This window comes from Chaetodon auriga, chromosome 15, assembly GCF_051107435.1.
Source record: "Chaetodon auriga isolate fChaAug3 chromosome 15, fChaAug3.hap1, whole genome shotgun sequence".
Taxonomy (NCBI): domain Eukaryota; kingdom Metazoa; phylum Chordata; class Actinopteri; order Chaetodontiformes; family Chaetodontidae; genus Chaetodon; species Chaetodon auriga.
The window spans coordinates 21,217,921-21,245,725 of NC_135088.1; the positions used below are offsets into that span (position 1 = coordinate 21,217,921).

The 27,805-nt window shown below is 41.1% G+C and overlaps 4 protein-coding genes across 4 annotated transcripts; all 4 read left to right on the top strand.

Moving 5' to 3' along the window:
• Nucleotides 1-1,105: 1,105 nt before the first annotated feature.
• On the top strand, nucleotides 1,106-5,044 carry LOC143332705 (collagenase 3-like). Its single transcript, XM_076750449.1, has 10 exons — nucleotides 1,106-1,204; nucleotides 1,345-1,592; nucleotides 1,673-1,821; nucleotides 2,619-2,747; nucleotides 3,289-3,450; nucleotides 3,550-3,679; nucleotides 3,797-3,930; nucleotides 4,036-4,195; nucleotides 4,292-4,395; nucleotides 4,935-5,044. Exons 1-10 carry the CDS (start codon nucleotides 1,106-1,108, stop codon nucleotides 5,042-5,044), a joined length of 1,425 nt encoding a protein of 474 aa, XP_076606564.1.
• A 1,883-nt stretch (nucleotides 5,045-6,927) lies between these two features.
• On the top strand, nucleotides 6,928-10,829 carry mmp30 (matrix metallopeptidase 30). Its single transcript, XM_076750446.1, has 10 exons — nucleotides 6,928-7,203; nucleotides 8,477-8,724; nucleotides 8,853-9,001; nucleotides 9,078-9,203; nucleotides 9,295-9,456; nucleotides 9,550-9,709; nucleotides 9,852-9,979; nucleotides 10,095-10,254; nucleotides 10,349-10,452; nucleotides 10,531-10,829. Exons 1-10 carry the CDS (start codon nucleotides 7,096-7,098, stop codon nucleotides 10,632-10,634), a joined length of 1,449 nt encoding a protein of 482 aa, XP_076606561.1. The 5' UTR covers nucleotides 6,928-7,095; the 3' UTR covers nucleotides 10,635-10,829.
• A 1,929-nt stretch (nucleotides 10,830-12,758) lies between these two features.
• Nucleotides 12,759-18,932, top strand: acat1 (acetyl-CoA acetyltransferase 1). The gene is made up of 12 exons (XM_076751416.1): nucleotides 12,759-12,888; nucleotides 14,693-14,740; nucleotides 14,831-14,948; nucleotides 15,159-15,254; nucleotides 15,701-15,801; nucleotides 16,151-16,294; nucleotides 16,400-16,550; nucleotides 16,622-16,717; nucleotides 16,863-16,976; nucleotides 17,333-17,397; nucleotides 18,237-18,394; nucleotides 18,530-18,932. The coding sequence occupies exons 1-12, from the start codon at nucleotides 12,838-12,840 to the stop codon at nucleotides 18,648-18,650; spliced, it is 1,263 nt and encodes a 420-aa protein (XP_076607531.1). The 5' UTR covers nucleotides 12,759-12,837; the 3' UTR covers nucleotides 18,651-18,932.
• A 1,619-nt stretch (nucleotides 18,933-20,551) lies between these two features.
• tmprss2 (transmembrane serine protease 2) lies at nucleotides 20,552-25,076 on the top strand. The gene is made up of 13 exons (XM_076751097.1): nucleotides 20,552-20,605; nucleotides 20,957-21,012; nucleotides 21,153-21,345; nucleotides 22,446-22,538; nucleotides 22,673-22,789; nucleotides 22,906-23,035; nucleotides 23,144-23,260; nucleotides 23,455-23,495; nucleotides 23,688-23,856; nucleotides 23,992-24,167; nucleotides 24,274-24,369; nucleotides 24,598-24,740; nucleotides 24,864-25,076. Exons 2-13 carry the CDS (start codon nucleotides 20,998-21,000, stop codon nucleotides 25,074-25,076), a joined length of 1,503 nt encoding a protein of 500 aa, XP_076607212.1. The 5' UTR covers nucleotides 20,552-20,605; nucleotides 20,957-20,997.
• Nucleotides 25,077-27,805: the final 2,729 nt, after the last annotated feature.

A 27,805-nucleotide genomic window follows, 5' to 3' on the forward strand; every position in this document is an offset into this window, starting at 1 on the left:
ACTCATACAGGTGAGATGGTCAGTTGTCCACTGCTTTTTCCATGTAATGTATATATTTAAAATGACTTAGATGCTGCTTTTCTATTGCCACACTTAACATCCTTACTGTTTGAGCTAACAAGCATTGGTCAATTTACCTGAGACATTCCATAAGTTTCACAACGAAGACAGCGCTGCTCCTCCCACTGTCCAGTGTTAGGAAACAGTGGTCGTTAAGTAATTTTCCACAAACAATACATCTATACCGTAGATACATCAATACATACTGAAACTGATTTTTACAGATATGTGAATATGGAAATAACCTAGAAGGAGACATGCACAACTTCTCTGTCGATTGAAAAGCTCACAACTGTAAACCTTTATGGTCACAGCTGCTGTGACAAAGTTGGTGAGTAAAGTGGTACAGCAGGATGAGTGATGGGTGGTATCCACAAATACTCCTTAACATGTCAGAGGGACTGTTGTTCACAACATGATACAGCTTGTCTCTGCTTGCTCACAAGGCACATCACTGTCTTATCAGTGGCAACAGCAGCCTGAGGGTTAGAGACGACGGTTTGTCAGTGAAGACCTTTGAATGCAGGCTGCCTTAAAATGTGGGCATGTAGAAATCACAAAATACAATGACAAACCTTGGAACCTGTTGAGCTGCTCAGGGACAATACTGTATGGATACATACGAAGCACAGACTGATAAAGGAAAAAAAAAATCTGCCCTTTCCTTCCTATGTGATACTGAGAGAATCTGAATCTGAATTTAAACGCAGCATTAGATACGACTTTGGCTCCTATGTATACATGTCATTTTCCAGGTAGCACCTAAAATAGTGATATCTAATTTTAGAATATGTTGTTTCTGAATGGACACGCCATGTGTTCCATCATCATAATTGCATAAAATGCATTGTTTGGGGGATTCTTCTTGTTATTGTTGGCTGAGTAATCAAAGACAATCTTCTCCTGTCATCCATATATGGAACACTTCACTGACACACGAAGGTAGTTGCTCAACACGCCCACTCCCCAATGCATGTACTCCTCAGCCTATATAACAGTACAGACTCCACCACAGAGACACAAAATCACCATTCATTGAGGAAGCATGAGGTCTTGCAGTCTGTGCATCATACTATGCTTGGCAGTTACAGTTTGCTGTGTGCCAGTATCACAAATTACGGTGCAAGATGAAGGTTTTGCAGAGGTATGTGTGTTTTCTCCACCTTGTCATGCATGTGTTTTTGCATTTTAGATGTGTCCAAATGTGGATTTTGGAAATGTTCATTGCTCCACAAATAATGAAGATCATTACTGAGTATTAGGTATTAAATTCTCATCTTGCAGAGCTACCTGAAGAATTTCTTCAACTTAACAGAGGAGACAGGCCCAAGTGCGAGACGGGGGATCAGCCAGGTGAGCAGAAAGCTGAGTGACATGCAGAGATTCTTTGGTCTCCATATCACCGGGACGCTGGATGCTGACACCTTGGCGATGATGAAGAAGCCTCGCTGTGGTGTTCCAGATGGCAACAATGCCCGTTTCTCCACATTTGGAAATAATCTCAAGTGGGACAAAAACAGCCTGACCTACAGGTGAATGATCTAATGAGAGAAAATCGTGTGACAGAGTAATTGTAGTATGTCTACCTAATAATAATTTGTCTGCCCTACAGGATAGAGAACTACACACCTGACATGTCTGTGTCAGAGATAGATTACGCTATAGACAAAGCGCTGCAGGTTTGGGCCAAAGTCACTCCTCTGAGATTCACAAGAATCTATGGTGGCACAGCTGACATCATGATCTCCTTTGGCCGCCAAGGTGAGCACAAAATATTAAAAAAATGTCAGTGGTGCAAGAAGTACTCACGTTCTTACTGAAGTAAGTAATCAAATCAATGTCATGGAGTACAACATGTCCCTCTGAAAGCTTATGGACTGACTTGTGGAAATAAAGTACTCAGAAATGTACTTGAATAGATGTGCTCTCCTTTCACCACTGATAGCATTTCTTGGTACTGCTGGTAACTTTGTTAATGTTAAAAAATGTGAAGGCTTTTAGCCGCACTTTGTAAAAAAAAAAAAAAAAAAAAAGAAAGAAAAAAAAACTGCCAGAAAACCAAAGCATTTATCTTACAGACTTAACTTGTCATGAGAAGTATCTATTTTCCAGCATGTGTTTGGTTCAGAATGACAGGAGTAAATGTCTTGTTGACGCATCTTCTCCCGTAGTGTGAGTGACATTTATCCCTTAATGACAGTGGCAATGAACCATTTGTACAGTTACATAATGTTTATCACTCAAAGGAACAGAGACAACAGTCATTCCAATGGTGGCATGTCAGAGCTTGCAGCCACCCTTGAGCTTATTTTTTCCTTTTTCTTTTCCTTCTCATTTTGAGGGGTTAAGAGGGTGTTGAAAAGGCTGTGTTTACCATAGCTCTGGTACAAGTATCTATACAAGACAGATTTTTTTGTGTTGTGAAGTGGCAAATGGCAAGACAGTGTATTTGGGAAAATCAGGACTGATTTGTCGGTTTTTACAAAAATATAGGAAGAGCAGGACAAGACAACATTAAAATGTATATTTAATGATGCAAGTATTTTTTTCTCTTCCAGCACATGGTGATTATTACCCCTTTGATGGCCCTGATGGCACTCTTGCCCATGCCTTCGCCCCAGCCCCTGGCATTGGAGGAGATGCTCATTTTGACGATGATGAGACCTTCACTCTCAGCTCAAACAGAGGTCAGTTCACTACTTATGCTCTGCACTGGATGGTGTTGGTAACTAAGAACATTTATTAAGTGCTGTTGAGGTACTTCAGTTTACTTTGTGCTAGTTTATATTTCGATTTTCGATTTCAGATTGTACATGTTACTCCACTGCATTTATTTAACAGCTGCTGTTAATAGTTACTCTGCAGATTTAGAGTTTACATTAAAAGATGATAAGCTATTAAAATACAGTTGTTCTGAACCTTTTTGGCTTGTCAGCCTTTACATACGGCACTCTTTTTTTTTCATGCTTCATCATCTCTAAATAAATCATCAGACTTATCTGGTGACTCTACATAGGGGACCTGACCACCCTTTGGGTTGATAACGACTGGCCTAAACCACCTGAATGTATATAATTAGTTATCATTAAAACCAGTAGTTAGAACTCGTTAACATTAGCTCCACCTAAGGAGGAGGATATTTGAAGGAATAACTCCACTGTGTGTATTTTGACATGAGAAATTGACCCTCATCGTGAAGAGCTGTGTCTGTATCTGTACCTGCTGTAGGCTACGTCCTCTTCATGGTGGCTGCCCATGAGTTTGGCCACTCCCTCGGCTTGTCTCACTCTGATGATCCTGGTGCGCTCATGTACCCTGTGTACACATACAGAAACCCAGACACCTTTGTTCTGCCCCGGGATGATGTCAAAGGCATCCAGTCTCTCTATGGTTAGTACTAACTGGCTGGATCATTGATGCCTGTTCGCACAAACAGGGCTTGACCAAAATCCCTTAAAAACTAAGGTACTGATTTTACTTAACCTCCAGGTCCAAATCCCGACACGGATCCTCTTCAGCCTGGACCTGAGCCCCCCACCACCCCTGATGCCTGTGATTCAACCATGGTCTTGGATGCTGTCACCACCCTGCGAGGAGAAATGCTCTTCTTCAAGGACAGGTTCGTCATATATACATACATGCGAACATACAGTAGAATACAAATACATCTGAATCAAAGATCACCAAACAGTAAGTGGCTTAGTGAGGAAATGGCTTTATTCTTATGTGTTCTCAGCTTCTTCTGGCGTAGCCACCCTCAGAGTAACACACCTCAGCAAAGTCTCATTGCAAACTTCTGGCCCAATGCTCCCAGCAAAGTCCACGCTGCTTATGAAAGTCGCCAATCAGACAGAATCTTCCTCTTTAAAGGTGTGTGTTTTTATCTTCCCAAGGCACCAATCTGACACCATTTCAAAGATTACCAAAGTCAACTTGAAGTTTTTTTTTTTTTTTTTTTACTTTTCCTTCTTGCAGGTCGCAGAGTGTGGGCCTTCACTGGCTATGAGCCTGTACGTGGCTATCCTCAAAAACTTACATCTTTTGGTTTTCCAAGAGGCGTGAGGAGAATCGATGCAGCCCTCTATGATGTGGAATCTGGCAAGACTCTGTTCTTTGTAGGCAACTATTACTTCAGGTGAGTTCAGGCGATATTCGTTTCTGATCTCAGTTTGAACTATTCTCTACCATTTCCTTTTCTGAATCAGTCTAATTACTGTCTGTGTTTCTTCAGTTATGATGAGGCCAAAAAGACTATGGACCAGGGATTCCCCAAGAGGTTGGATGAGACCTTCTCTGGCCTGACCGGCAGGGTGACTGCAGCTTTCCAGTACAGAGGTGAGTAATATTCAAACTTTTGAAATGAGATGTTCACACAAAATTAGTCTTCCTTCAGTCTTTTCAGCCTTTAAAAGAAAAGCTTAAGCAAATGCAAATATTAGCTTTCTTGCCAAGACTTCCGTGAGACAGTCAAAACTGCTCTTATATTGTATCTGTCCATTAAACATGAAGTGACAGCCAGGAGACAGTCATCTTAGCTTAGCATGAAGACTGGAAACAAGGAGAAAGAGCCAGCAGCTGGTCTGGCTCTGCCCTGGCAGGACACAGTGACTTTCTGGAGTCGTTTGGAAATAAGTGATGGAATGTGTTAATAAGTGAGCTTTAGAGGTGCTAGTTGTCCGATTTTGTCACCGTTTGATAGTGCTGAGCTAGCTGTTTTCCTTGCTGACCTGGCCTATGCTAAGCTAAGCTAACCATACTGGCTCCAGTTTAATATTTAACAAACAACAATTAGAGTGATATTAATCTTCTCATCTAACTCTCAGCAAAAAATGTTGAATAATTTGTGAAATTGACAGTGACCCTCTGCTCTGCAGGTTTTACTTACATCTACAGTGGACCCTACATGTTTGAGTATGACCTGAGGACCAAGAGGTTGTACCGTGTGCTGAGGAACGGCTACTTCCTGCGCTGCACTAACTTCTAGACCAGTTTACCTGCTAATTTGTTTCTGTATGAGTGGAGTGATGTTGTGTATGAGTCTTTTCAGGAATCCTAGAAATTGCATTTTTAGAAAAAAGTGAAATGTGAGTGGCTTTTACTGTCAGAAAATTCCTGATGAGGCCTTTGATTAGTGATGTAAACATCTTCAAGATGTCATCAAGGACTTCAATATAATTGAACAGTAAAAGCAGAACAGAGAAAGGTCTTATGAAGGTCTTATAAATAAATGTAATTAATACAACAGCAGTAGAAAAATCAGCTGTTGTCATGGCTCTCAGTGTCCTCCATACTGAATACATCATTTTATGGACACATGTTAAACTGCTTAATTGAAACTATTTGGAACCATCAGTATACACACACACACACACACACACACACACACACACACATATATATATATATATATATATATATATATATATTAGCAAGGCATTTTAATGTTTCTATTTTGTAAGTGAAAATCTAAATGTGTAGTGGGTGCACTGTTTTTGCCACTGTTGAAGTGCTTGGAGTAAAGTATACAGTATTAAAAGGACTTTCTCAACTGGTCTGATGCTATTTTAAGTGACAAATAAACAATAAAGGTGGTACCAGCCATTCAAACATTTGTCTTTTGTCCTCTAATAAATGCAGAGTGCATTTATAGTGAATGAATACAGTCACACCTTACTGACACACACACACAGTATCTGTTACATACATTACACGTCCCCGGTGGACAAGCTGATGGAAGAGTGAAAGTACAAACATGTAGAGAAGCTGTTCCAAATCCATGAGATTCTGCAAATACCAACACATAAAAAATAGTGAAAATACGCATTTATAAAAATCTACTCCAAATCAAGACATTCATCAAAATTTCATGGCAAACATTCAATAGTGGATATTTAGATGACTGTAGATGGCTAAAAAGGGATTCATCACCAAATGTCTGTTTTCACCTATACCCAGCCTTATTTGGATTCTTTATGCTGTGCATGAACGCATGCACAGTGGTGACCTAATAATTCCAACATGGAAGCATAGAGTGTACAACAGCTTGTAGTTTCAAATGTTTCAGTGGAAACTGAATTGCTATGACAATTGCTTGCAAATGTAAAATTTAATTTTGTGACTATGCATGTGACTGCATGTACTGAAACCGCCACTTATGCTGTTATTCCATTGGGCCATGATATGTGTGCCAGACGCAGGAATCCAGAAGGTCCTGAATGATCACTGTGAGTTTTGATGTCAAAGTAAAAGAAGAAAAAGAAGAAACATAAGGTACACCACAGAGCACGGTATGTCAGCCAGTTTAAGCTGAACTTTGTGCTCCTGTGGCTCCCTCTCTTGTTTTCTTTGCTTACTGCATCCACTGATGCATGATCCTCCACAACAAGTGTATACTGTGCAATACAGCATGATGGTCTGAAAGCTTGCTTTAGGTATCTCTGATGGATAGTCTGCACAATGACCACAAATGGTTTCTCAATGCTGCTCTACATTTCTCATATTTGCCCCACATGTATATAAAACTTTAGAGAAAGCATGCCAGCACACTCAATTTTGCTCCTCAAAACTGCATCTGTATAAAAGTATCGTGATCATTTAATTAAAAACAAGTTATATGCAAGTAAAAGGAATCACTAAATGAAAGGGTAAGTACCCCCCACTGTACACTCTGAATGATAACAACATGTTTGGTTCATGTGGTTCATATTGTACTATTTGTGATCTCCCTCATGTTCATGCAGGCCCAAGATATTCTAGCTGCTCACCTCTTTTTACCTCTTCCACCATTCGACCCCCCCTCATCACTAAACTTATCTGTCTCTCGTTGTTCTGAATGGGCTTGTTCAGACACTTGCAGGAATGTTTTCTTGCCCAATCATACATCTTTCTCTGCTCTTTACCTCACAACCAAATTAGTGAAATTGACTATTTCAGGAAACAACTGACTAGTGCATTACAAGTGTATGTCTGAGCGGAGCCTGGCAGGAAGAAGAAAGTATTTGGAGTTTCCCTTTTCTCTGCAGCAGAAGAAGAATCATGGAAGGTGCACTGGCTGTTAAAACAGTAATTATAGTTGTAATGGTAGCCCACTGTGGAGCTGTGCCCACCGCTTCACCCACCCAAGAAGAGCTCACTAAAGCCCAGGTAAACATGAGGTGTTCTCTGTGGTAAAATACTGCACTGTTTGTTGCTGTGATTTAAACTGGCAATATCAGGGAGAAGAAGAGCAATTTTCTAAAAGCAAAAATGTACCTCCCATTGCTAGAAATATGAATTTCCACACTTTGCAGTATTAAAAATTGGTTTGAAGAATTCAGAGTTGAGCATTAAAGATAATATGTATGGAAAGGAAAAATATCTCATGCATGTTTTGAAAATCTGGAGGTATGCATGATTTTTTTGCACACCATACCAAAACATTTATCTTTGTTTTGTGATGAAGAAAACTTTAAATGACTAAAGTAGGTTTGTTTAAAGAAGGTGAACAGAACACAGACTCAGTGTATATTTGCAGTATTTATGCTGGACAGACATTAGAGAGAGGGATTACTCAGTATATCTATGTTGGCATCTCATGGTTTAAGATAGTGAATACCACCAATTGAAAAGATAAGTTTGAAAAATTCCATCATCAGTTGCAGTATCATCCTTAGACTCCAGCTTTTGATTCCGTGACACCCATGGTCACTGGTGGTGAGAGCAAGTGCAGTTTAAAACTACAGGTCCCCAGATTTGTGTGAGCAGCAAACATTCCTTCAGCAGGTAACAATAGAAGAGCAGCTGCTGCATTATTGATATTGATAATGATGATTTTGCTGTGAGCAGCCTCCATCTGATTTCATGCTGAGCACAGTACAAGTAGTTTACATCATAACAGCAGCAAACTGTAACCGTGCTGGTTTGTTGGAGGTGTGCAGCCTGTCGCCCGCAGCTTACTGGGGCTGCTATTGACTCTGCCATTACTCCCTGCAATATTTAAAATTGATCCTCTGACAGAAAATGCCCAAAACGACTGCTGTTTTGTAAGAGCATTTTTTAGTAGGGCTAACCTGGTGGCATGACGCTAATAGCCACCCTGTATGTAATAGCCTTAGCTGTAGGAGAACGAACAGTAAACAGCTGGGCTGATATCAATGAGGTAAAAGTACAAATATGTTAGATCACATTCTGCATCCAGTGCGGGAATGGCAGACTCTGCCACTAAGAATCAAAATGATGAACATAGAGAGGAAATTACACTATGTAAATATATTAAATGATGTAGAAACAAATAGAATAGAATAAAAAACTGGGTTTCATTTCATGAAAATCTCAAGGACTATAACTTTGAACTCAATTACAAATTAAAAGTAATCTTTTCCAAAGTTTTTTTTCTCAAAATTCTGCATTGAAATTTATTCCTGTGTTCTTTGTCCAGGACTATCTGTCTAAGTTTTTCTCTGATGTGGGTGTCAGTGCCCCAGACAGCGTCTTGCGCTCCTCTCTGGATTCCTTTGAAGACACTCTGAGAAAAATGCAGGAGTTTTTTGGCCTGGAGGTGACAGGAAAGTTGGACTCCAACACAGTGGAGGTGATGGCTCGACCCCGCTGTGGTTTCACAGATGTGACCAGATATGCCCATTTTGACGGTCAACCGAAGTGGGACAAGACTGTGGTCACATACAGGTACCACACAAGATCCCCAATGTCAAAAAACAAACAACAAAACTCTCTAAAGCAGCTCAGCCAAACATAAAGCACAAGAAAGCTCCCGTTGAAAGATTTTGTAAATCACTTTCACTCTCACATCGCAGGATAACTGACTACACACCAGACCTGAGTCAGAGTGATGTGGATGCCAACATAGCCAAGGCTCTGCAACTCTACAGTGACGTCATTCCTCTGGATTTCAAGCAGATCAACAGCGGCACCGCTGATATTATGATCATGTTCAAGAGTAGAGGTAATGCAGTGCCTTCAGTGCTTTTAAGACAATGTTTGATCTAGTGTTAACGTTACTCTTCTCCTCTCAAAACCAGACCATGGAGATTTTGCTCCATTCGATGGGGAGAGTGGTGTCTTGGCTCATGCATTTTCTCCCGGAGAAGGCAACGGAGGTGACACCCATTTCGATGAAGATGAAAACTGGACTCAAACCTCAGCAGGTGCTGACATCAAGGAAACATTATGACTGAGGTGATATCAGACTGCGGCTGATTATGTCCCCATAGTAACTTTATCAGTGTGTATCTGCAGGAGCCAACCTGTTCTTGGTGGCAGCTCATGAGTTTGGCCATGCACTGGGATTAGCCCACTCTCAGGTCCAGACAGCCCTGATGTATCCCACCTACCAATATGTGACCACAGAGGACTACAAGCTACCAGATGATGACAGAAAGGGAATACAGGCTATTTACGGTAAGAGCTCAACTAATTCACAGACAGCACTTTACAAGAAAGCACTGATGATCTCTTTCCCAGTGTCATGTCTTTGTCTTTTGTCTGTCAAAGGAGCCAGAGCAACATCAGATCAACCCACGACTAAACCTGACCTAGATGCACAGCCTGGACCTGAACCCACATCAGAACCTCCTCCAGACAGGTGTAGCAGGGACCTGATTTTTGATGCTGCAACCTCCATTCAGGGCAAGCTTTACTTCTTCAAGGCTGGGTGAGACATTTTTGCACTATTTTTTGTTTTAGTCATGTAGGTTTCACAAACCCATGACACTCCATTAGAAAGAGGTGTTATTTTTAAAGATTTTCTTCTCAGTACTGTCCGCTTATCATGGAATTTTGTTCTGTTCTGTCAGACATTTCTGGAGGAGGAGCAGCTCCTGGGACGGCATCAGTACAAAGAAAATTCAGTCTGTCTGGCCTGGAATTAGCAAAGTTGATGCTGCTTATGAGTATAAGAGAGGCAATGTGATTTTCTTTGAAGGTACACAATTTATTCAGTTAATAATCATTTTTTTATTCATTAAAAATGATAATAAGATATAAAAAAAAAATGCAGGAATCCACTAGAAACATAACTTGGCCTTTCCACATCACAGGAGATCATTATTGGGGGATCAGAGGAAAAACTGTCCAGCCAGGTTATCCCAAACCTCTCAGAGACTTCGGCTTCCCTTCATCTGTCACCAAGGTAGATGCTGCTGTCCATGTTTCATTTGTAGGCAGAACCCTCCTCTTTGTGGGGAACAAATACTGGAGGTGAGTAATGTTAATAGCCATACATATCTGGCTTGAATCCAGATATAGACCCATAGCACATGCTGATGAACACCTCCTCATATTACTCATACAGCTACAATGAAAGGAGGGGCAGAATGGATGGTGGGTACCCAAAATTCATTCACAGAGAACTCCCTGGGATTGGCTACAGAGTGGATGCTGTTTTTGAGAACAGAGGTAGGTAACAGTCAAAGGTAGCAGTAGCATTATGAGTTCTTGTTTGGGGCTATACCAATGATGCATTCCCTTTGCCAGGGAACCTGTACTTTTCCTATGGATCCAGACAGACAGAGTACAACTACCAACGAAGAAGAGCACTGCGTACCTTGTTAAACAACAGATGGATGGATTGCAACTAAAGAAACAATCACCCAAATACACATACACACACATGCATCCACCTGTGATCATAAACTGCTTTGGTCTACTTCACTAACTAATCCTGAGTATCTTAAGGGGCCTTTTCTATAGAAATCTGCATAGAGGAAATACATTAGCTGAAAAAGAAATACATTATTATTCCTGTGGGCAACACCTATTCACAATGTTTTGTCTTGCATGCATTCATTTCACATGATTTAATAAATCTTTCAAACTGAAAATAAAAACAAGAGTGAGTTTGAATGTTTCTTCATCATGCTTAAGTTCACTAATTGCAGTAAGAGAGGTCTGGAAGCATTTGGTATTTTTGACGATTTGAGGGGACAGTGTTCCACTTTCCACCATGACCTCCAGGAAGTTGTTACAAAAGGAAAAAAAAATAACATATATTTATAATTATCCCCGACAGTGGCTTCAGTGCCTTCACTGGACTGCCTGCACTGCAGTGTAGGAGCTAATGACAGAGAGGGTGGGTTTACCAACTAGTGACATTGTCATTAGACTACCTTTAAAACGCTTAAGAAAAGACTCTGATGTCAACTGAGCCCCTCAGAGGTCACACAAACATAGACAAATGTGAAATGTAGTGAACAATGTGCATGGTCTACCACTTTGTGCCTGCAGATGTTTTCTAATCTTCAGGAGCTGTCATTGAAGGTAACACCATATCTGGTCCAGCCTAACTAATCCACTGGCAGACCAGTGAACAAACTCTAGTTCTGGACCTGCAATGCCAGTCTAGTCCAGTTCCACTTCCACGTGTCCTGTAGAATTTCACTTCTGTTACAAAATGTTGCTCATTTTCGTACGTGTTGACGTTACAAGTTATCTATTATTAACAAGGACTTACATTTCAAAGATAAACGTGTGGGACAGTACACGTCAGGGGTGTCAAACTCATTTCACATCGTGGGCCACATATGGCCTCGGTAGATGTCAAGTGGGCCGGACCATTAAAATTATACCATACATGCTATAAATAACCAAAATATCATGTCTTTCATTTGTTTTGGTGTAAAGAAGCACAAGAACATTAGGAAAATGATGAAATTTAATGAACATTCCTTTTACAAAACATTTCATTTCATGGACAAATGTGCAATTTACTTTTATCATTCACATATATGCATTGCAACTGATCCCAATGATTCTACAAAGGCACAAAACTTTAACAATAAATTGGTATCGAAAAATATAGTAATGCACTTTAAGATTAAATGAGATTTATAAAGAAAGGAATTTTTAAACCATTTGCACATGTGCCTATAAAATCTATATTTAATCCCTGCCTACACCTTACAAACTAAGGAGAGTGATGTTAAATGTGTAAAGAAGAAAGTATTCACATCTCCTGTAAACATGCATCGTTTAACAAAGTCACCGTCGGAATACGGCTTTGATGCTAATGCTATTTCGCTAGCAATTAAAAAGCTGGCTTTTACTGCTGCTTCACTGACTTCTCGGCTCTGGGTGAAAGTTGACTGCTGTTTCCTCAGACCCGCCAGCAATTCGTCGACCTTGTCTCTTCTCAGTTGTCCTTGCAAGCCGTCATATTTTTCGCTGTGATGAGTCTCGTAGTGGCGTCGAATATTATATTCCTTCAATACCGAAACTTGTTGAAAACACACCAAGCACAAAGGTTTCCCACGCATCTCTGTAAAAAAATATGACGTGGTCCATTTTTCATTGAAAATTCTACACTCCTTATCTACTTTTCTCCGTTTGGATAATGACATTTTGGCTAATGAGGGTGTTGGTAGAGACCAGAGACCGCTGTTGAAAAAAAACACCGCTGTTTTCTTCTACGCTGATCAAAACAGCACCAATCTGCCCCCTAGTGGACAATCCGTGAATTGCACCTCATTAAAAATATGAATTCCATGTCGTTTGTGCATTTTTTCCACTTTTAAATTATCCTGCGGGCCTGATCGAACCTCCTTGGGGGCCGGTTCCGGCCCGCGGGCCGTATGTTTGACACCCCTGGTACACGTAATCAATTGTATGACACGTACTGGGATTTCGTGCCTAAAACTACAATAACCATAATGCCGCACTGATGTGACGTCAGATGGACCACTCCTCTCACTGTGATTGGCTGATATAGTTAGCTCTCCGCTTTATGGCTGAAGGTGAAGCGCGTAGGAGCGTGTGAGTGTCAGTCCTGTGTTTTGCCTGTTCAAAATGTCATCCAGTGGACTCTTCAGTGTGCGCGCTCATGTCTGCAAACGCCTGGTAAGTGAAGCTGTGCAGAAAAATCACTGTGGGTTCTTCTCTTTTCCTGTTAGACTGCACAGGAATGCTAGCTTTAGCAGCAGTCTGTAAACACAAGGCCTGGTTCACTGAGAGCAGCTCTGCTAGCCTGTTAGTGTCCTTGTGTTACAGTCAAACTTAGCTAAAGTACGGCCATTATAAATCAAAAACATGCTGAAAGACTGGTTCATGTCTTTATTTCAAGCCGACCCGATTACTGTAACACACTTCATTCAAAACTCTGCAGCTCGACTGTTAACCAGAACCAAGAGGAGCTGCTGTGCACTTCCTGTGTCATTTAGGGTGGATTTAAATAGTGTACAAAGCCCTTAATGGAGTTGGACCAAGGTATATTGTTAGCTCCCTTGTTCGCTATCTGCTTCCAGCAACGCTGCGATCATCAGCATCAGTCTGCTCTGGAACACACTACCTGTAGAAATCAGAGAAGACAGCCTGCTGCTTGTCTTTAAAAGACAGCTTTATCTCTTCACTTTAGCCCAGACAGTCTATGCACTCCATTTTTAACTTTATTTTATTCTATTATTCAGTGGTTTCATTCTCAGTATGTGTTATGCGTTGTGTTTATTTTCATCCTCATTCTACCTTATTTTTACTTTTGTTATAGAGAGGGTTTTATTCATCTTATTTGACATGAAAACCTTATCCCTGTTTTTATGTTCATTCTATGTCTTTTCTGTGAAGCACTTGGTGATTTCCTCCTTGGAACGCACTTTACCCTATTTTTAACTTTGTTTATTACTACTATTCAGTGGATTTCATTTTCTTGTCATTCATTCACCTTGTAAAAGACTGTGGTCTGTGTGTTTTTTAACCACAGCACCACAACAGGTGAGGTTTTTTTCTCCGTGGCAGCCTGGGGCAGATAATGCCCACAGTGAGGTTAAAACTGTGGGGAGGCGTTCTGGGGGAGAAGGAAATAGGCTTATTTTGGTAAATTAAGACCGATGGTGAATCTGTGCCCATCTGGAATTTGAGAGACTCTGTTATGCTTGTTGCCTCGGAGGCGTTTGATTGGTTGAGTGTGCACACAAGACACAATACTTGGTCTCAAATTGCTGACTGCTATTGTATTAAAGGAATAAGAGAGTTTGGAGATCTTTGGTGCTTCTATTTCCATCCTTAGTTTTATCTATTTTTTATTATTCTTATAGAGAGGGTTTTATTCTCCATCTTATCTTACATTCATTTTATATTCTTTGTCTTTTTTATGTGAAGGCCTTTATGCGTGTGATGTCTTTGTTGTAAAGCACTGAGCTGCAATTCTTGGATGAAAGGTGCTATACAAATAAAGTTTATGATTATAATCATTATATTACAGTGTGAAAACACCTGATAACTGTTCCAGGTAGCTCCTGTGTGGTTAGTGAAGCTTTCTCATATCACAGATTTTCCCCAAAGGTGCAACAGCAAGGTCTGCTTTTCAACAAATGAACCGAGGAGAAAGCATTGCAGCAACAACAGTAACCAGCTTAAGTGAATTGAAATATTAAAAGCCAGAAAAGGGTCATGTTAACGGGTTTCACTGCTAGCATAAATGGTTTGTCATCAAGTTGCCAGCTAATATTGCCTACCTGTGTCTGCACTCACTGTCAGCATAGCTAACAGTCTGTTATGCTCCTCTTAAAGCTGATTAACTCCGTTTGACTGAAACTTGTATGAAGGAGCTTCAGGTGGAACCACAGACTTGATTGGAAAGATGGGATTAGAAATAGGAACTCTCTCGTGTGGAAGGTGAATAATCCATATCATTATCCTGCCGTTGTAGGCTCACAAGTACCTCTCAAGAAGCTACACATCTCGCCCTTCACTCAATGTAAGTTACAGGAATTGAATCTCAAACCATCATCACAAGTAAATGTTTCGACTGCTCGCTGTAATGCAGGTTTTTGATGCATGTTCTCAGGAGGTCGTCATTGTCAGCGCAGCCCGCACTCCAATGGGCTCCTTCAAAGGCAGCCTAGCAGCAGTACCAGCCACCAAACTAGGCTCCATTGCCATCAAGGGAGCCATAGACAAAGCAGGTATGTTCTGATGGGTCACTTTTTTTGTTTAGAGAAAAATATTTTCCTCCATTTCGGGCTTGATGGAACATCAGCTGATCATCACCAGATGTGTGGATGCATGGTTTAGAAATGGCCTGAGGTTTCCTATTCTTTCACTCTCACACGAGACGGAGGATGCATCATGGATGTGTAGATTTAATGAGTTGACCTCATGTTTCTTGCATTTAGGCATCAGTCCTGAACAGGTAAAGGAAGTCTACATGGGCAATGTGCTTCAGGCAGGAGAAGGACAGGCCCCCACAAGACAAGCCTTGCTTGGAGCAGGTATGACCACACTGCTATATTTTCACCCTCGTTCCAAAACATTGATTTCCACAAACCAGTTACACACATGCTATCTTGACAAGTCAGAAATGGTTGACACGGGTACAAAAAGCATCTCTTTATACATTATGATCTGAAAGCAACACTTTACACACACATGACCGAGGCTCCAAAATATGAAAAGCGAAAGTGGGCAGCTGCAAGGTGACAATTGCAAGTTACAAGAAGGTTGGAAACTAATGTGGAAACATATTAGAAGCATAGTAACGTAACATAGTACCTGTAAATGACAGTTCTGTTTTTATCATGTACAATAGATGACTGTGAAATAATGTCTTAATGGTCAAACATACAGACAGTATGCAGTATGTGCACGCTAAAGCATAACTGAGGGCTGGTCAGGAGATTCGTATTTTATTGTTTATTTTTATTGATTGTGTCTTCAGGCCTGACCCTCAACACTCCCGCAACAACCATCAACAAAGTCTGTGCCTCCGGGATGAAGTCCATCATGATGGCCGCTCAGAGTCTCATGTGTGGACACCAGGTAGCTTGAGCATGAAATGCACTTTCACTTGCTTGATGCTGCATGCAGGTACAGTGACACTGTACACGTGAAAACACAAATCTGATCTCTGACAAGATCATGGAAAACTGTGTTGTGACTAAAAACAAGCTTTGTTTACCATAAGCTGTTTCAGAACTTTGACAACTGCATAGACTTGGCCTCAGGACTGAAACTACACATCATTCAGTTCTTTGACAGAATGGCTGTAACTAAAAATCCTATGAAAGCCGTTCATGCACATGCAACCAGGAACTGAGACGCCAGACAAACAATGAATAGACTGTATTTGTCACTGCAGATCAATGTATGGCTGTCTGTGTGGTTTTAGGATGTGATGGTGGCAGGAGGCATGGAGAGCATGTCCAATGTACCTTATGTGATGTCCAGAGAGACCCCAGCCTATGGAGGCGTGAGGATGGAAGACCTCATTGTGAAGGACGGACTCACTGATGTCTACAACAAATTCCACATGGTAACTACCAACCACCTGTTAGATATTAGATTGTGGAGAAGACATTATATCAGTTCATCATCAGTTTCATGTTTGATCTCATGTCTGGTGCTTTTACCTTTACAGGGTAACTGTGCAGAGAACACTGCCAAGAGCTGCAGCATCGGCAGAGAGGAGCAGGACGCCTTCGCCATTGGCTCTTACAGCCGCAGCAAAGCAGCATTTGAGTCTGGAATTCTGGCCAAGGAGATCGTTCCAGTTAGCATTCCCCAGAGAGGTACAGGAAGTTGCTCGCTATGTCATTTACTTACATAGCACAGCTTATCTGATGGTGACGTGGTTTTGTAGGCAAACCTGATGTGGTCGTGTCTGAGGATGAGGAGTGGAGGCGGGTCGACTTCAGTAAAGTTCCCAAACTGAAGGCAGTGTTCCAGAAAGAGAACGGTAATGATGAGTGGCTGTTATTTTCATCCATTCATCCATCACTTGGACATGAATTCTGTTTGAACGGAGTGTAGTCAGAGTGCTTGCTCACAGAGCCTTTGTGTTTTAATGTGCATGCTGTTGTGATTGGTCACTTGTCTTTCAGGCACAGTGACAGCAGCCAACGCCAGCACACTGAACGATGGAGCAGCTGCTCTCGTTTTAATGACAGCAGATGCTGCAAAGAGACTCAACGTCACTCCGCTGGCCAGGATTGTCTGTAAGCTTTACACACACACACACACACACACACACGCTAAACTGTGCAGAGCTTAACCAAAATTGAGGTTTTAACACACAGCAGGCCCACTTATAATACGTTAAACTGGTGGGTTGCATTCATTCTACAGTCAATAGAGAGATTGGCATGGCAGCTGAAAACAGTAATGAGTTTGTGGGCTCTGCTGGATTTATATTTCAGCAGTTAAAACATCAAAACGTATTTCGGCACTCATGAGCCATGAGGAACAGGTGCAATGTAAAAGCCATCATCAGCTTGTTTGTCATAATTGTCATAGTTTTTGTTAAATTGCAGGACTGATGTTGATGTGTATATATGTACATTTTTTTCCATAGCTTTTGCTGATGCTGCGGTTGCACCCATCGATTTCCCCATTGCTCCTGCATTTGCTGTACCCAAGGTGGGTTCCCATGAGGCCTCTCAAAATTGGCCAGAAATGACGTTTGGATATTCCCTCTAAAAACCCACAGAGGTTCGACCCATTCGAATATCTACTCTTTTGTAGAGAAGAGGGAAATCCAAAACAAACAGAGACAGACTACTTGTACATTATTTCAAAATGAAAGTCTTTTAAAAGATCTACATGGCTAAACATAGAAAAAAAATAAACAAATGAAATAATTCATATACTGTGTTGTTGAATTACGCGCTCGCTTCAGCCTGACCCACATTATATTTTCGATCAATGAAAGTGAGGTTGTGTGCAGAGTTTCCAGTTGGTGCTGGTCCTCGTGTTCTGGAAGATGTCAGTGTCCAGACAAACAGGAGGAATTCTGCTCATTTATTATGTGATTGTGGACCCATATTTTCTTCCCATTTTCCAGTATTGATCAGTAGAACTGCAGCCGACAGCCATGAAACAGACTGCAATTTAATTCCTCCACACCATCAATGTACGTCCACTGAAAGTGTTTTGTAACTAAAATGTAACTGGAAGAAAGCAACCTCTGATACTGATGTGATGCGATCTGCTAGAGAGAAGATGTATCACTCTATTAGAGCTGCTGGAAGATCTGATAGTACACACAGCAGCTGACGAGAGCCCTGAAAGCCAACAACAGGCGAGTTTATAATGTTGGCCTCATGGAATTAATGTCAAGTAGCATCAGCTGATACAATCTGCTGAATGTTTTGTGCAAGGCTCTTTGCTGATAAGAGAGAGGAGCAATAAGAGAAAAATTAGTTGATTTGTGTATTTTGCCAACCGTGTGTGTGTCTGTGAATCTGTGTGTGTCTCAGGCTCTGGATGCAGCAGGGCTGAAGAAGGATGATATCGCCATGTGGGAGATCAACGAGGCCTTCAGCGTGGTTGTGCTGGCCAACATCAAGATGTTGGACATTGACCCTGCAAAAGTCAACATCAATGGGGGAGCTGTGTCACTGGGACACCCCATTGGGTAAGCAGAGGGACTCGTACAGACTCTTTTGGATCAGGGACAAAAGAATCAGCTGTACTTGTTCCAGTATCATCCAGTAAGTGTATTTACATTTCAGGCCCACATCCAAATTAATCATGTCTGTTCTCCTGTCAGGATGTCCGGAGCAAGAATTGTGGGTCACATGGTGCACAACCTCAAGTCGGGCCAGTACGGGCTGGCAGGCATCTGCAATGGAGGTGGCGGAGCTTCATCTATCGTGATCCAGAAATTGTAGGAAACCTGATGGGAAATTTCTCTCTCGCTGATACTTGGTTGATCTGTGTGTTGACTTCCTTTTGGCTCCAAATGATTGAGACGTCTGTGAACATCCTTTACTGTGAAGAATGCATCTGTTAAAACTTACATGCCAGTGGCCTTACTCAAACAGCAAAGATGGACTCTCCTCACATGACGTCATGACTACATGACCATACAAAACACTCCTTTGTTTGATGAAACGCATCGTTCAAAACAGTCATATTTAAGTAAAATGGTTTAATAAATAGTTTTCATGGAACCACTCATGCGGTTTTGATTGCTTTTTGACTGTGCAGGTGATGCTCTCTGAAGGTTTGACCAACAATCATCAAGTTTCACAGCTGGTATTCCACTTTGATTTTAATGTTTTTATGCTTCATCTCAAAAAGTTCTATTCCAATAATATAGCAATGGTGATTTTTGATATTGGCCACTAGATGGTGCTGTGTTCTTTGTAATTTTAAAGCACTCATTGATGTTGCAGTAGAAAACATGTCTTCACACAGCACAGTTTGTACACACACACACACACATATATATATATATGTGTGTGTGTGTGTGTGTGTGTGTGTGTGCAAAAATTTGCAATATATGTTTTTAACAGGAGTCACAGGTAGTTAATGGGGTTAGGCTTCACCAGCTGAGGGCTTGAGATGGCTTTAAAACACCTGTCGTTACCTCAATAGGGTGGAGGTGAATCTTATTTTGTTTGTGGTGTCCAAAGCAACAAAAAACAACATCTGTCACATGCAATATATCTCCCAGACAGAAAACAGTTTCAGAACTGAATGTATTAAAAGTTCTACAGACACCACAAGGACTAAGGAAAATGTTTGTGTTCATTGGAGGAACATACAACATTTTCAACCTCTGGAGGTAAACCTGTTTTTGTTCGTTTCCTCAACTGGTCCATTCCCTGTCAGGACATGTCTTTTGTCTTTCAACTAATTTTACAACAATTTAATGATGCAGAGGTGATGTCACTCAGTCGGACATTATGTTCCTCATGGTCTCTTACGGGATGACTGTGGTCTTTCATTCCTTCCTTTTCCTGCCGGTTAACACCATCAAACACTGAGTTAAACATTAACAGAGTCTTTAGCTGTCAGTATTTTTAAGCTTACTTGCCCATTTGTTTGGGCGTTACTGATTAAACACTGCAGACGCTTCTCTTCAGAAGGACAAACAATAGCATGCATAAAGTAAGAACCAAGTCTTTTATGCCTTTTCACTTGACTTAAATCTTTTTAATCCTTTAAAACCTTGTTTGAATGACGGCTTTTGGTGTGTCAAACAAGCAGTGACACCTGTTGACTCCCATCATTCACTCTCAGTCACACTGACTGTAAAAGGAGTGGCAGCATTGCCTAACAACAAGAAATTGCCACTTTGTTTATGGCACATTTTTATTTCTGGTTATTGTACAGAAGAATTGTTATTGGGTGTGTATAATTTGAAGGGGAAATCTGCAAGTTTTCATGCAGCAAAATGACATTTTACAACATCGCGTGTTTACAGATGTGAGATGTGATGGGGGAACACAATTATTGGTGCACAAAGTTACCATAAAACTCTTCAATATGATAAACAGTATATTACTCTGCTGAATTGAATTCCTAAATTAGAGATTATTTCCTATCACAGATCAGTGGATGAACAGAGTCCTGTGCTCGTCGTTCACCTTATCTCAAAAGCCTGGCTATGAACTGAAGATAATGAGTATCAAGTGCTGGCTTTCGTCAATACCTGCTGTTTGTCCATGTCAAGTGTTGCATAAAGCAAGCAGCACACAGCAGGTTGGCTTGTGCACTCAGTGGAAAAGGTGTGGTCATAGCTGATGATTACATGGAGGAATGGTGTGAGACAGACAGACACGAGGAGTGGAGGGACAGACGACACCGGAGCGCTGAAGGAATTTGTGGGAATTTCAAGGTAGGTGGAAATCTAGTGAAAAACGTGGATAAATGTTTTTGTAAACTCTAACTCAAGTCATTAACTCAGGTGATTTTTGATAACGTACTTTTGAAGTGTGGAACAGTTCAATCGGCTTGTAGCTTGTTTGCTTAAAAAACTACAAATTCTCCAGTGTTTGTGGGGGAAATGAGTATTTCTGATTTTCTGGTTTTAATGTGTATCAGTTTTTATTTAACTTGCTCAATCAAAATGTTTTGTTTGTATCATTTTAATGAAAGCTGCAGTCTGGTCACACAGTGTGTCATGTACTACACTTATGACTAATACTTGATTCATTTTTATTAAAAAATATTATGTAATATTTTCCAGTTTGACAGTCTCCTTCACCAGGCAGTGTGGCCTCTTTCACTATGAATACTAATCAGGTGAGTTCAGTTTCGTAGTAAAAGGCAACATTTCTCACTGTCTGGATGTTGTTTTCATTAACAGTTCACTCTTCATGTGATATGGCTGCTCACTGATAACGCGTAATTAATGATTAAATGATTATTTCCTGTACCTCCAGACAAACAGTCCCATCTATGACAACAGCGGGTATCAGCATGAGGACGGAAGAACCCCTCCGTATACCCAACAACAGGGAATATACCCTTCCCTCCCACAACAGACTCCCAGTTATGTTGCCGTCACTGCCAGAACCATCAACACTCACCACACTGCAACAGCTGGAACACCACATAGATCAGGAAGAAAACAAGGTACGGTAATATTTGTATATATATCCTTTATTTAACCAGCTAAAAGCCTCATTTAGATTAAAATCTCTTTTACAAGAGTGACCTGGCCAAGAAGGCAGCATAGACTCAGTTACAAGAACAGCACATTACAATTCACACACACTCAGTTTGCATCCACTATAAATGAGCAAAGCAAAAATTTGATTTATGGTTTGTCACGAGTCTTTGGCGAAGTGATACTGTGGAACAAAAAGGCAGGTAAACAGTGACTCCAGGAAGTCCTGAGGGAAAGATCCATTCATGTGAAGGCAAACATGTAGTGTAGTCTCACAGAATCACTCACATCTTTTTATCATCACTTTAAGACCAAAACGTGTGTCTTACTTTAAGGGAGACTATGTTTGAAATAAAAAATGACAGATTCTTTCTCTTAGAAATGAAAAGTTGAATTCATGAGCAATAAAACGCACATTTGCTTAATGGAACACACTCAGAGGTTTTGCTGCTGCAGTTGTTCATGACCTAGTTTGACCAGTCGATTATGGTGGTTAGATAGAGATAAGATAGACACTGCTCTGCAATGATATGAGTGAGTATATGAGTGAGTGCTTTCTGCCTCTTCTCTGTTTGTGCTACTGTTTTATCATTTACTATACAGTATTATTATCTCTTAACTGTCCCTTGTGGCCACAGTGGCCATCACAACCTTACTTGCTGAGATATACAGTTAATGAAGTGTAAAATTGGTGCAGCTCGTTTGATCCTAAAAACAAAATGAAACGAAATGAGAAAGAACTCAAAATGGCAAATACTGAATAGTAATAGGTCGAGAATAAAATGTCAGTGTTGGGTGAGAACAATTTAAAAGACCACTGAGATCTGAAGTCTCCATAAACATAATGCTCAGAGCGGTTTAACTCTGTTAGTTGCCTGTGTAAGACTTTTAATCTGGATTTTAGATCTACAGCGTGTTTATTTTTGTTATCTCTGCTGTACAGTGTCTGCTGAGCCTGGTATTTGCATGTGTGATACATGCTATGTAAATCTTGACAGAGCACGCTGTTTGCATTTTCTTTTTTTGCATAGCCAATCGTGATTCTTAAATTTGTCTTACCTTGCAGGAATAAAGAAGTGTCACTGGAAATACGCACTGTGTGTATCTCTGTGTGTGCTTCTTATCCTGGCGGTGGTCGGCCTCTTGCTCTGGTACTTCTGTAAGTGAACATGAAGCTCTCTGTAGCCTCAGCGGCTTTGTGTCATCACATGAATTCATTTGATGAACATCTCATCAGATTCCTGTCTGCTTTTGTAGGTGTGTTGTATCATGTATGTGCGTGTGTGTTTGCAGTGTACTACCAGTGTTTACTGGGGAAGTCGTGCAGAAGTGGTGGGAAGTGTCTCAGCCTCTCCCAGTGGTGTGATGGTGTTCGGGACTGTGCTGATGGACAGGATGAATCCCAGTGCTGTAAGGCGTTCAAATCATCACCACAGTCTTCCTCAAACACACGCTGTAGCTACTTTTGTGCGTCACATCAGTGAGCGGCATGGTGGCTGAACAGTGTTGTTCTGTCTGCTTCACAGTTCGCCTCCACGGCACCAACTTCATCCTGGAAAGTTACTCATCTGACAGGCAGATGTGGATGCCGGTGTGTGCTGAAAACTGGAACGACAACTATGGGAAAGCTGTATGTGAGCACATAGGGTACAAGAGGTGCTGATTGGCTTCTTCACTACTATTTATGCCCCCCCCCCCCCCCCCCCCTTTTTTTAAAGGTCCATCCCATCTGATTACATGTTTTCCCTTATGTCCATCCTACAGGCAGGATTATGTGTCTTACACAGAAAGCAGTGCAGGTGCTATAGCTGTGAGGGGATACATGAAGCTGAAGCCTGGAAGCAGTCATGGATCACGCATACAGTCACAGCTGGTTTACAGGTATTACAGCCCACCTACTGTATCACTACATAATACTGTTATATACAGTAAGTAAGTAAGTGATTCAGTTCCCACCGGGAGATGAATCAGTCTTATTTCACGCTGTGCAGTTTAGAACTCCTTGAAAAATGGTGACTATCGTCTTTTGGATTGGCTGTGTTGAATAACAGTCTTTGTCATCCTTTGCTTTCCAGCCAAACTTGCTCAGCTCAGGCTGTCAAACTTCAGTGTATTGGTAAGTTACTGGTTTAACTGGAACACAACTACACCACTAAAGTATGTGTGAATCTAGAAGATTTCTGCAATGAAAAGTCAGATTCAGGCAGCCAGACAGTGGGGAGTTGTCCAGACTTATGGGACCAAATATCTAACGGGACTGAACTTTAACTTCATGAATTTAAGTTTTTCTCCCCCCCCTCATCCTTAGAATGTGGACAGAGTTCAGCGGCGCCCAGCTCTCGTATTGTTGGTGGTATACAGGCAGTAAATGGGGCCTGGCCATGGCAGGTCAGTCTCCAGATTTATGATCAACACATTTGCGGAGGCTCCATCATCAGCCCTTACTGGATCCTGTCAGCTGCACACTGCTTCCAAAAGTGAGCATCACTGTGAAGGGTCTTTCATGCCACTTACCTTGTTTGTTCAGAATTTTTCTTTTACTGTCTTTTGGTGGACATTCAGGAAAGAATCTGAGTTTTGTCTTCCCTCTGTCCGAATGTTTTACCTCATAGCATGAACGCCAATCCTGGAATATGGATGGTATACTCCGGCGACGTGAGCTTGTCCAGAATGAGACTTGGGGCTTTCAAAACAGTTGACAAAATCATTGCTCATGAAGGATTTGACACACAAACTAATAACAATGATATTGCTCTTCTAAAGCTCGATACACCTCTGATATTTTCAAGTAAGTAGTTGTCATATAGTTGTTAATATTAACATTTCATTCACTGAATGATGTGAACTGTTGGCAGTTGATGATGATGATGGCAAAATGCATGTTTACGTCTCAGGAACAGTGAAGCCAGTGTGTCTCCCCAACATTGATGTGGACCTCTCTGTTGGACGTCAAGCCTGGATTACAGGATGGGGGGCCTTACGCTCATCTGGTAAGCCAAATGCAAAGTGAAAACCTCTAAGAATATATACAATGATGATTGAGAGCCCAGGAAACAAAACGTTTTTGAACACATACTGTTCATCCCTCCCTGTAGATTATTTGTCCAAATGTTTCAGCGGTCAGCTGCTTGTTAAGGTTTAAAGTACAAGTAAGGAAACGGTCCCCTTTAATGGTTAACTGAGCTAACTGTGGGTGTCCAATCATTGATTCTTTTCAGGAGTGGCTCCTGACAGACTAAATCAGGCACCAGTGACCATTTACAGCAGAGAGATCTGCAACAGACCTTTTGTGTTAGACGGAGAAGTCACTGAGACCATGATCTGTGCTGGCAAGATACAGGGAGGAATCGACTCCTGTCAGGTCCTCTGAGTTTCTTCTCCCTGTCACACACACACACACACACACACACACACACACACACACACACACACACACGCACACAGAAAGTCACACCAACCTCATTTATTTCTTCCCCGTATGCAGGGTGACAGTGGAGGGCCCCTGGTGGTCAAAGAGGGAAATGCATGGTGGCTGGCAGGGGACACTAGCTGGGGAATTGGATGTGCTCTTAGGAACAAGCCAGGAGTCTACGGCAATGTAACCTACTTTATCAACTGGATATATGAGCAAATGCAGGTACGGTATGTTCATGCAGCAGAGATGCAATTCTGTGTATTCTGTACAAACGTGATCTGAATTTTACAAATTCATTGTTGTTGTCTTGTACAGTTGATAGTTATTTCAGCTTTTTGAGTTTTCTTCTGTTATCAGATAGATAGAGGGTGAATAACAAAACAGGGACATCTGATAGATCAACATATCAAGTTTTTATGGCGAATACGTTTGCAGCCAACAGAAGAAGAGCAACATGGCACTAGCGTATTCTTGTTTGCTACCTGTTGCAGGTGACCCTGCCTGAATCTAAATCTGTCTGAACTGGTTAAGCATGAGTGATATGTAATGGTTTCAACTCAATTACTCTAGTGTACAGATTCACACATTTATTTCCATGTTTTTTTTTACTCCTACAGAATGAGTGACAGAGTTCCTGGTGAACCTGAAGACACAGTTCTTTCACTAATCAACATTATAAAATAACACACACTGTGCACTTTAAATCTGAAGCTCTGAGAGAACTTATTAATCAGGAGGCTTTACTTGAAAAACAAAACAAAAAGATAGTTGTGTCATTTCATTATTTTTATATTCCAGTTAATAGTGTAGATTGAATGTTTGTATCTGAACAAAATCAAGCTATTTATTTGTTGTAATAAAACAAATTTTGCACAATGAAACTAGTTTCAATTTGACCTTTTGTGACAGATGTGATAGTCAGAGAACACACAATCTGCCTGCCACTGTCTGATTTAGTCAGGTAATTGGCTAATGGAGCAAACCCTGCCAGCCAGTGCAGGCAGACATGGCACACTCTGCTCAACATTACTGCAACACATATCAAAAACTCCCTTTGCAAAAGCCCACTTTAGTTCCTGCATCCACATGTTCACATGATGACAACTGAGAGAACTGAGGAGGAGGAAGAGATGTGGTTCAAAGCTCAGAAAAGAAGTGAGTGAGACATCCCAACCAACTACTCCTTCCAGGTGAACAATCGTACACGCTCAGTCTTTTAACACTGGCCCAATGTATATTACTTCTCCAAAATATTAGTTCCCAAACTCAGTAGATAGTTTGGAAATCTCATCCACTGCTCAGACACGTCCAGATGGTGATGCTACAGCAATGTACTTTACGTTTTGAATGGCCCCAATGCAAAACATTTGGATCATGTGATAGTGATATATAGTAAGAACTTAAGTAAAATTTCACAGAAGGTCCTAGAGAGCTGAAATCTTGTCAGCACACCCACAGATGAGTGACAGACATTTGCCTTATTGCAACCTGTGGTTAATTCAGAAATCTGTCTCTCTATATTTTTCAAAATAAGCAAAGTCAATAAACACAAGATAGTCTGAGGTGATACTGATCTGAGTATATTGTTGTGATTTGTATACGCACTATTTTCCAAGCCGTTTTGAGATAGCAGATAGCAGATAGGAGTAGTAATGCGTCTCAGGCGATAGTACCAGTAAATCACCAGCAGGTGTCACTGTCGCTCCGTCAGCCGCATGGATGCGCGTGGCGAGACAGGTCACTGCGCGCGAGCTGACCTAACTGTGGGGATGAGAGCAGAGGAGGAAGGGCAGACCCTGCTATTGTCAAACTAAAACCTGATTTTTTACAGGTGAGCTGGTGATACTAAAGGTGTCTGCTGTGTTAGAAAAATGTTTGTTGCTTCACTTTCGGTGTTTTATGTCTTTCCTGCTTGTGTTTTCTTCACAAAGTTAATGAGTATAAATGTTAGCAAGCTAGCAAAGCAGCACGAGCCTGACCCCGCAGGTGTTGTGGTAGTTGTTCAAACAAGGCCCCATAGCTGTAAGGAGATTCATTGTCCAATGTATTCATTGAAGAATTAAGAGTGTTGTACTGAGTGAAATATCTGTACTGACAGCTGTTAACCTCAACTGATTCCAGGGCGATGTGTAATATATTTACACAGGTCTAGCCTGCCTGAACTAAAGTCAGATTGAGATGTGCTGGGAGTTACTTACGTCCCCAGTGTAACCTGCCAGTAGACCTTTTTCATGGCAGACATTTAGAAAGATCATAGTAGCAAAAGAACACTTGTAAGTAGTAACACTAATTATAGCTCTGTTCCATTTAGATATAACAATAATAAACTGAAATTTGTGATGGGGGAACAGGGGAACACAGCTGTGGTTAATGTCAGTAGTCACACCTGTGCTGTATGTGTTCATAGGGTTAATAAAAGTGTTAAAACGTTATCCCACGACATTGCATGCAACTAGAGAGTGAGAGACATGTCAAGCACATTTTGGTACATGTCTCCATTGTCCTGAGAAGATATTTAATTTCGCAAAAATGTAAAAACACCTGTGTGGGTGCAGCATGGGTGTGAAGGGCAAGCAAGCTATCACACTAAAACGTGATTTTCATATTATGCAGAAAATAGTGACCACAAAATGTAGCCAGTGTGACTTCTTTTGGTGCATCATTTCATAGTTTGACCAACCAGCCTAGAGGAGAATCCAGGAAGTGGTCCATCCAGCAGATACAAACCTAGATCAGCATCACCGACAGAAAGGAATCTTGGAACAGTTACAAGATGAAGCAAAGAGTGAGCCAGGTACCTGTGTTTTGTGTATTATCGTAACAGATAAGCTTTTTTTGTCTGGCCACAAGTACTAAGCAAATATTGATAACCAGTATCTGTAATCTGAAAAGCTCATAAGAAAGAAACTAACAGTCTGAAGCCAATGTTTAATGTCCAAGTATGTGCAAAATATGTGCTCACTTTTTTTGTGTGTGAAGCCAGTTTGAGAGCTCATACAGGCTACTCAGAA

Excerpts from the sequence above, each read along its gene's own strand:
- LOC143332705 (XM_076750449.1), top strand. The coding sequence starts at position 1,106 with ATGAGGTCTTGCAGTCTGTGCATCATACTATGCTTGGCAGTTACAGTT. Across the intron at positions 2,748-3,288 it reads CACTCTCAGCTCAAACAGAG|GCTACGTCCTCTTCATGGTG; the intron begins GTCAGTTCACTA and ends TACCTGCTGTAG. Across the intron at positions 4,196-4,291 it reads GTAGGCAACTATTACTTCAG|TTATGATGAGGCCAAAAAGA; the intron begins GTGAGTTCAGGC and ends GTGTTTCTTCAG.
- mmp30 (XM_076750446.1), top strand. The coding sequence starts at position 7,096 with ATGGAAGGTGCACTGGCTGTTAAAACAGTAATTATAGTTGTAATGGTA. Across the intron at positions 8,725-8,852 it reads AAGACTGTGGTCACATACAG|GATAACTGACTACACACCAG; the intron begins GTACCACACAAG and ends CTCACATCGCAG. Across the intron at positions 9,710-9,851 it reads CTTTACTTCTTCAAGGCTGG|ACATTTCTGGAGGAGGAGCA; the intron begins GTGAGACATTTT and ends CTGTTCTGTCAG.
- acat1 (XM_076751416.1), top strand. The coding sequence starts at position 12,838 with ATGTCATCCAGTGGACTCTTCAGTGTGCGCGCTCATGTCTGCAAACGC. Across the intron at positions 16,295-16,399 it reads TCTACAACAAATTCCACATG|GGTAACTGTGCAGAGAACAC; the intron begins GTAACTACCAAC and ends TTACCTTTACAG. Across the intron at positions 16,718-16,862 it reads AGTGTTCCAGAAAGAGAACG|GCACAGTGACAGCAGCCAAC; the intron begins GTAATGATGAGT and ends CTTGTCTTTCAG.
- tmprss2 (XM_076751097.1), top strand. Across the intron at positions 24,168-24,273 it reads TACACCTCTGATATTTTCAA|GAACAGTGAAGCCAGTGTGT; the intron begins GTAAGTAGTTGT and ends TTTACGTCTCAG. Across the intron at positions 24,370-24,597 it reads GGGGGCCTTACGCTCATCTG|GAGTGGCTCCTGACAGACTA; the intron begins GTAAGCCAAATG and ends GATTCTTTTCAG.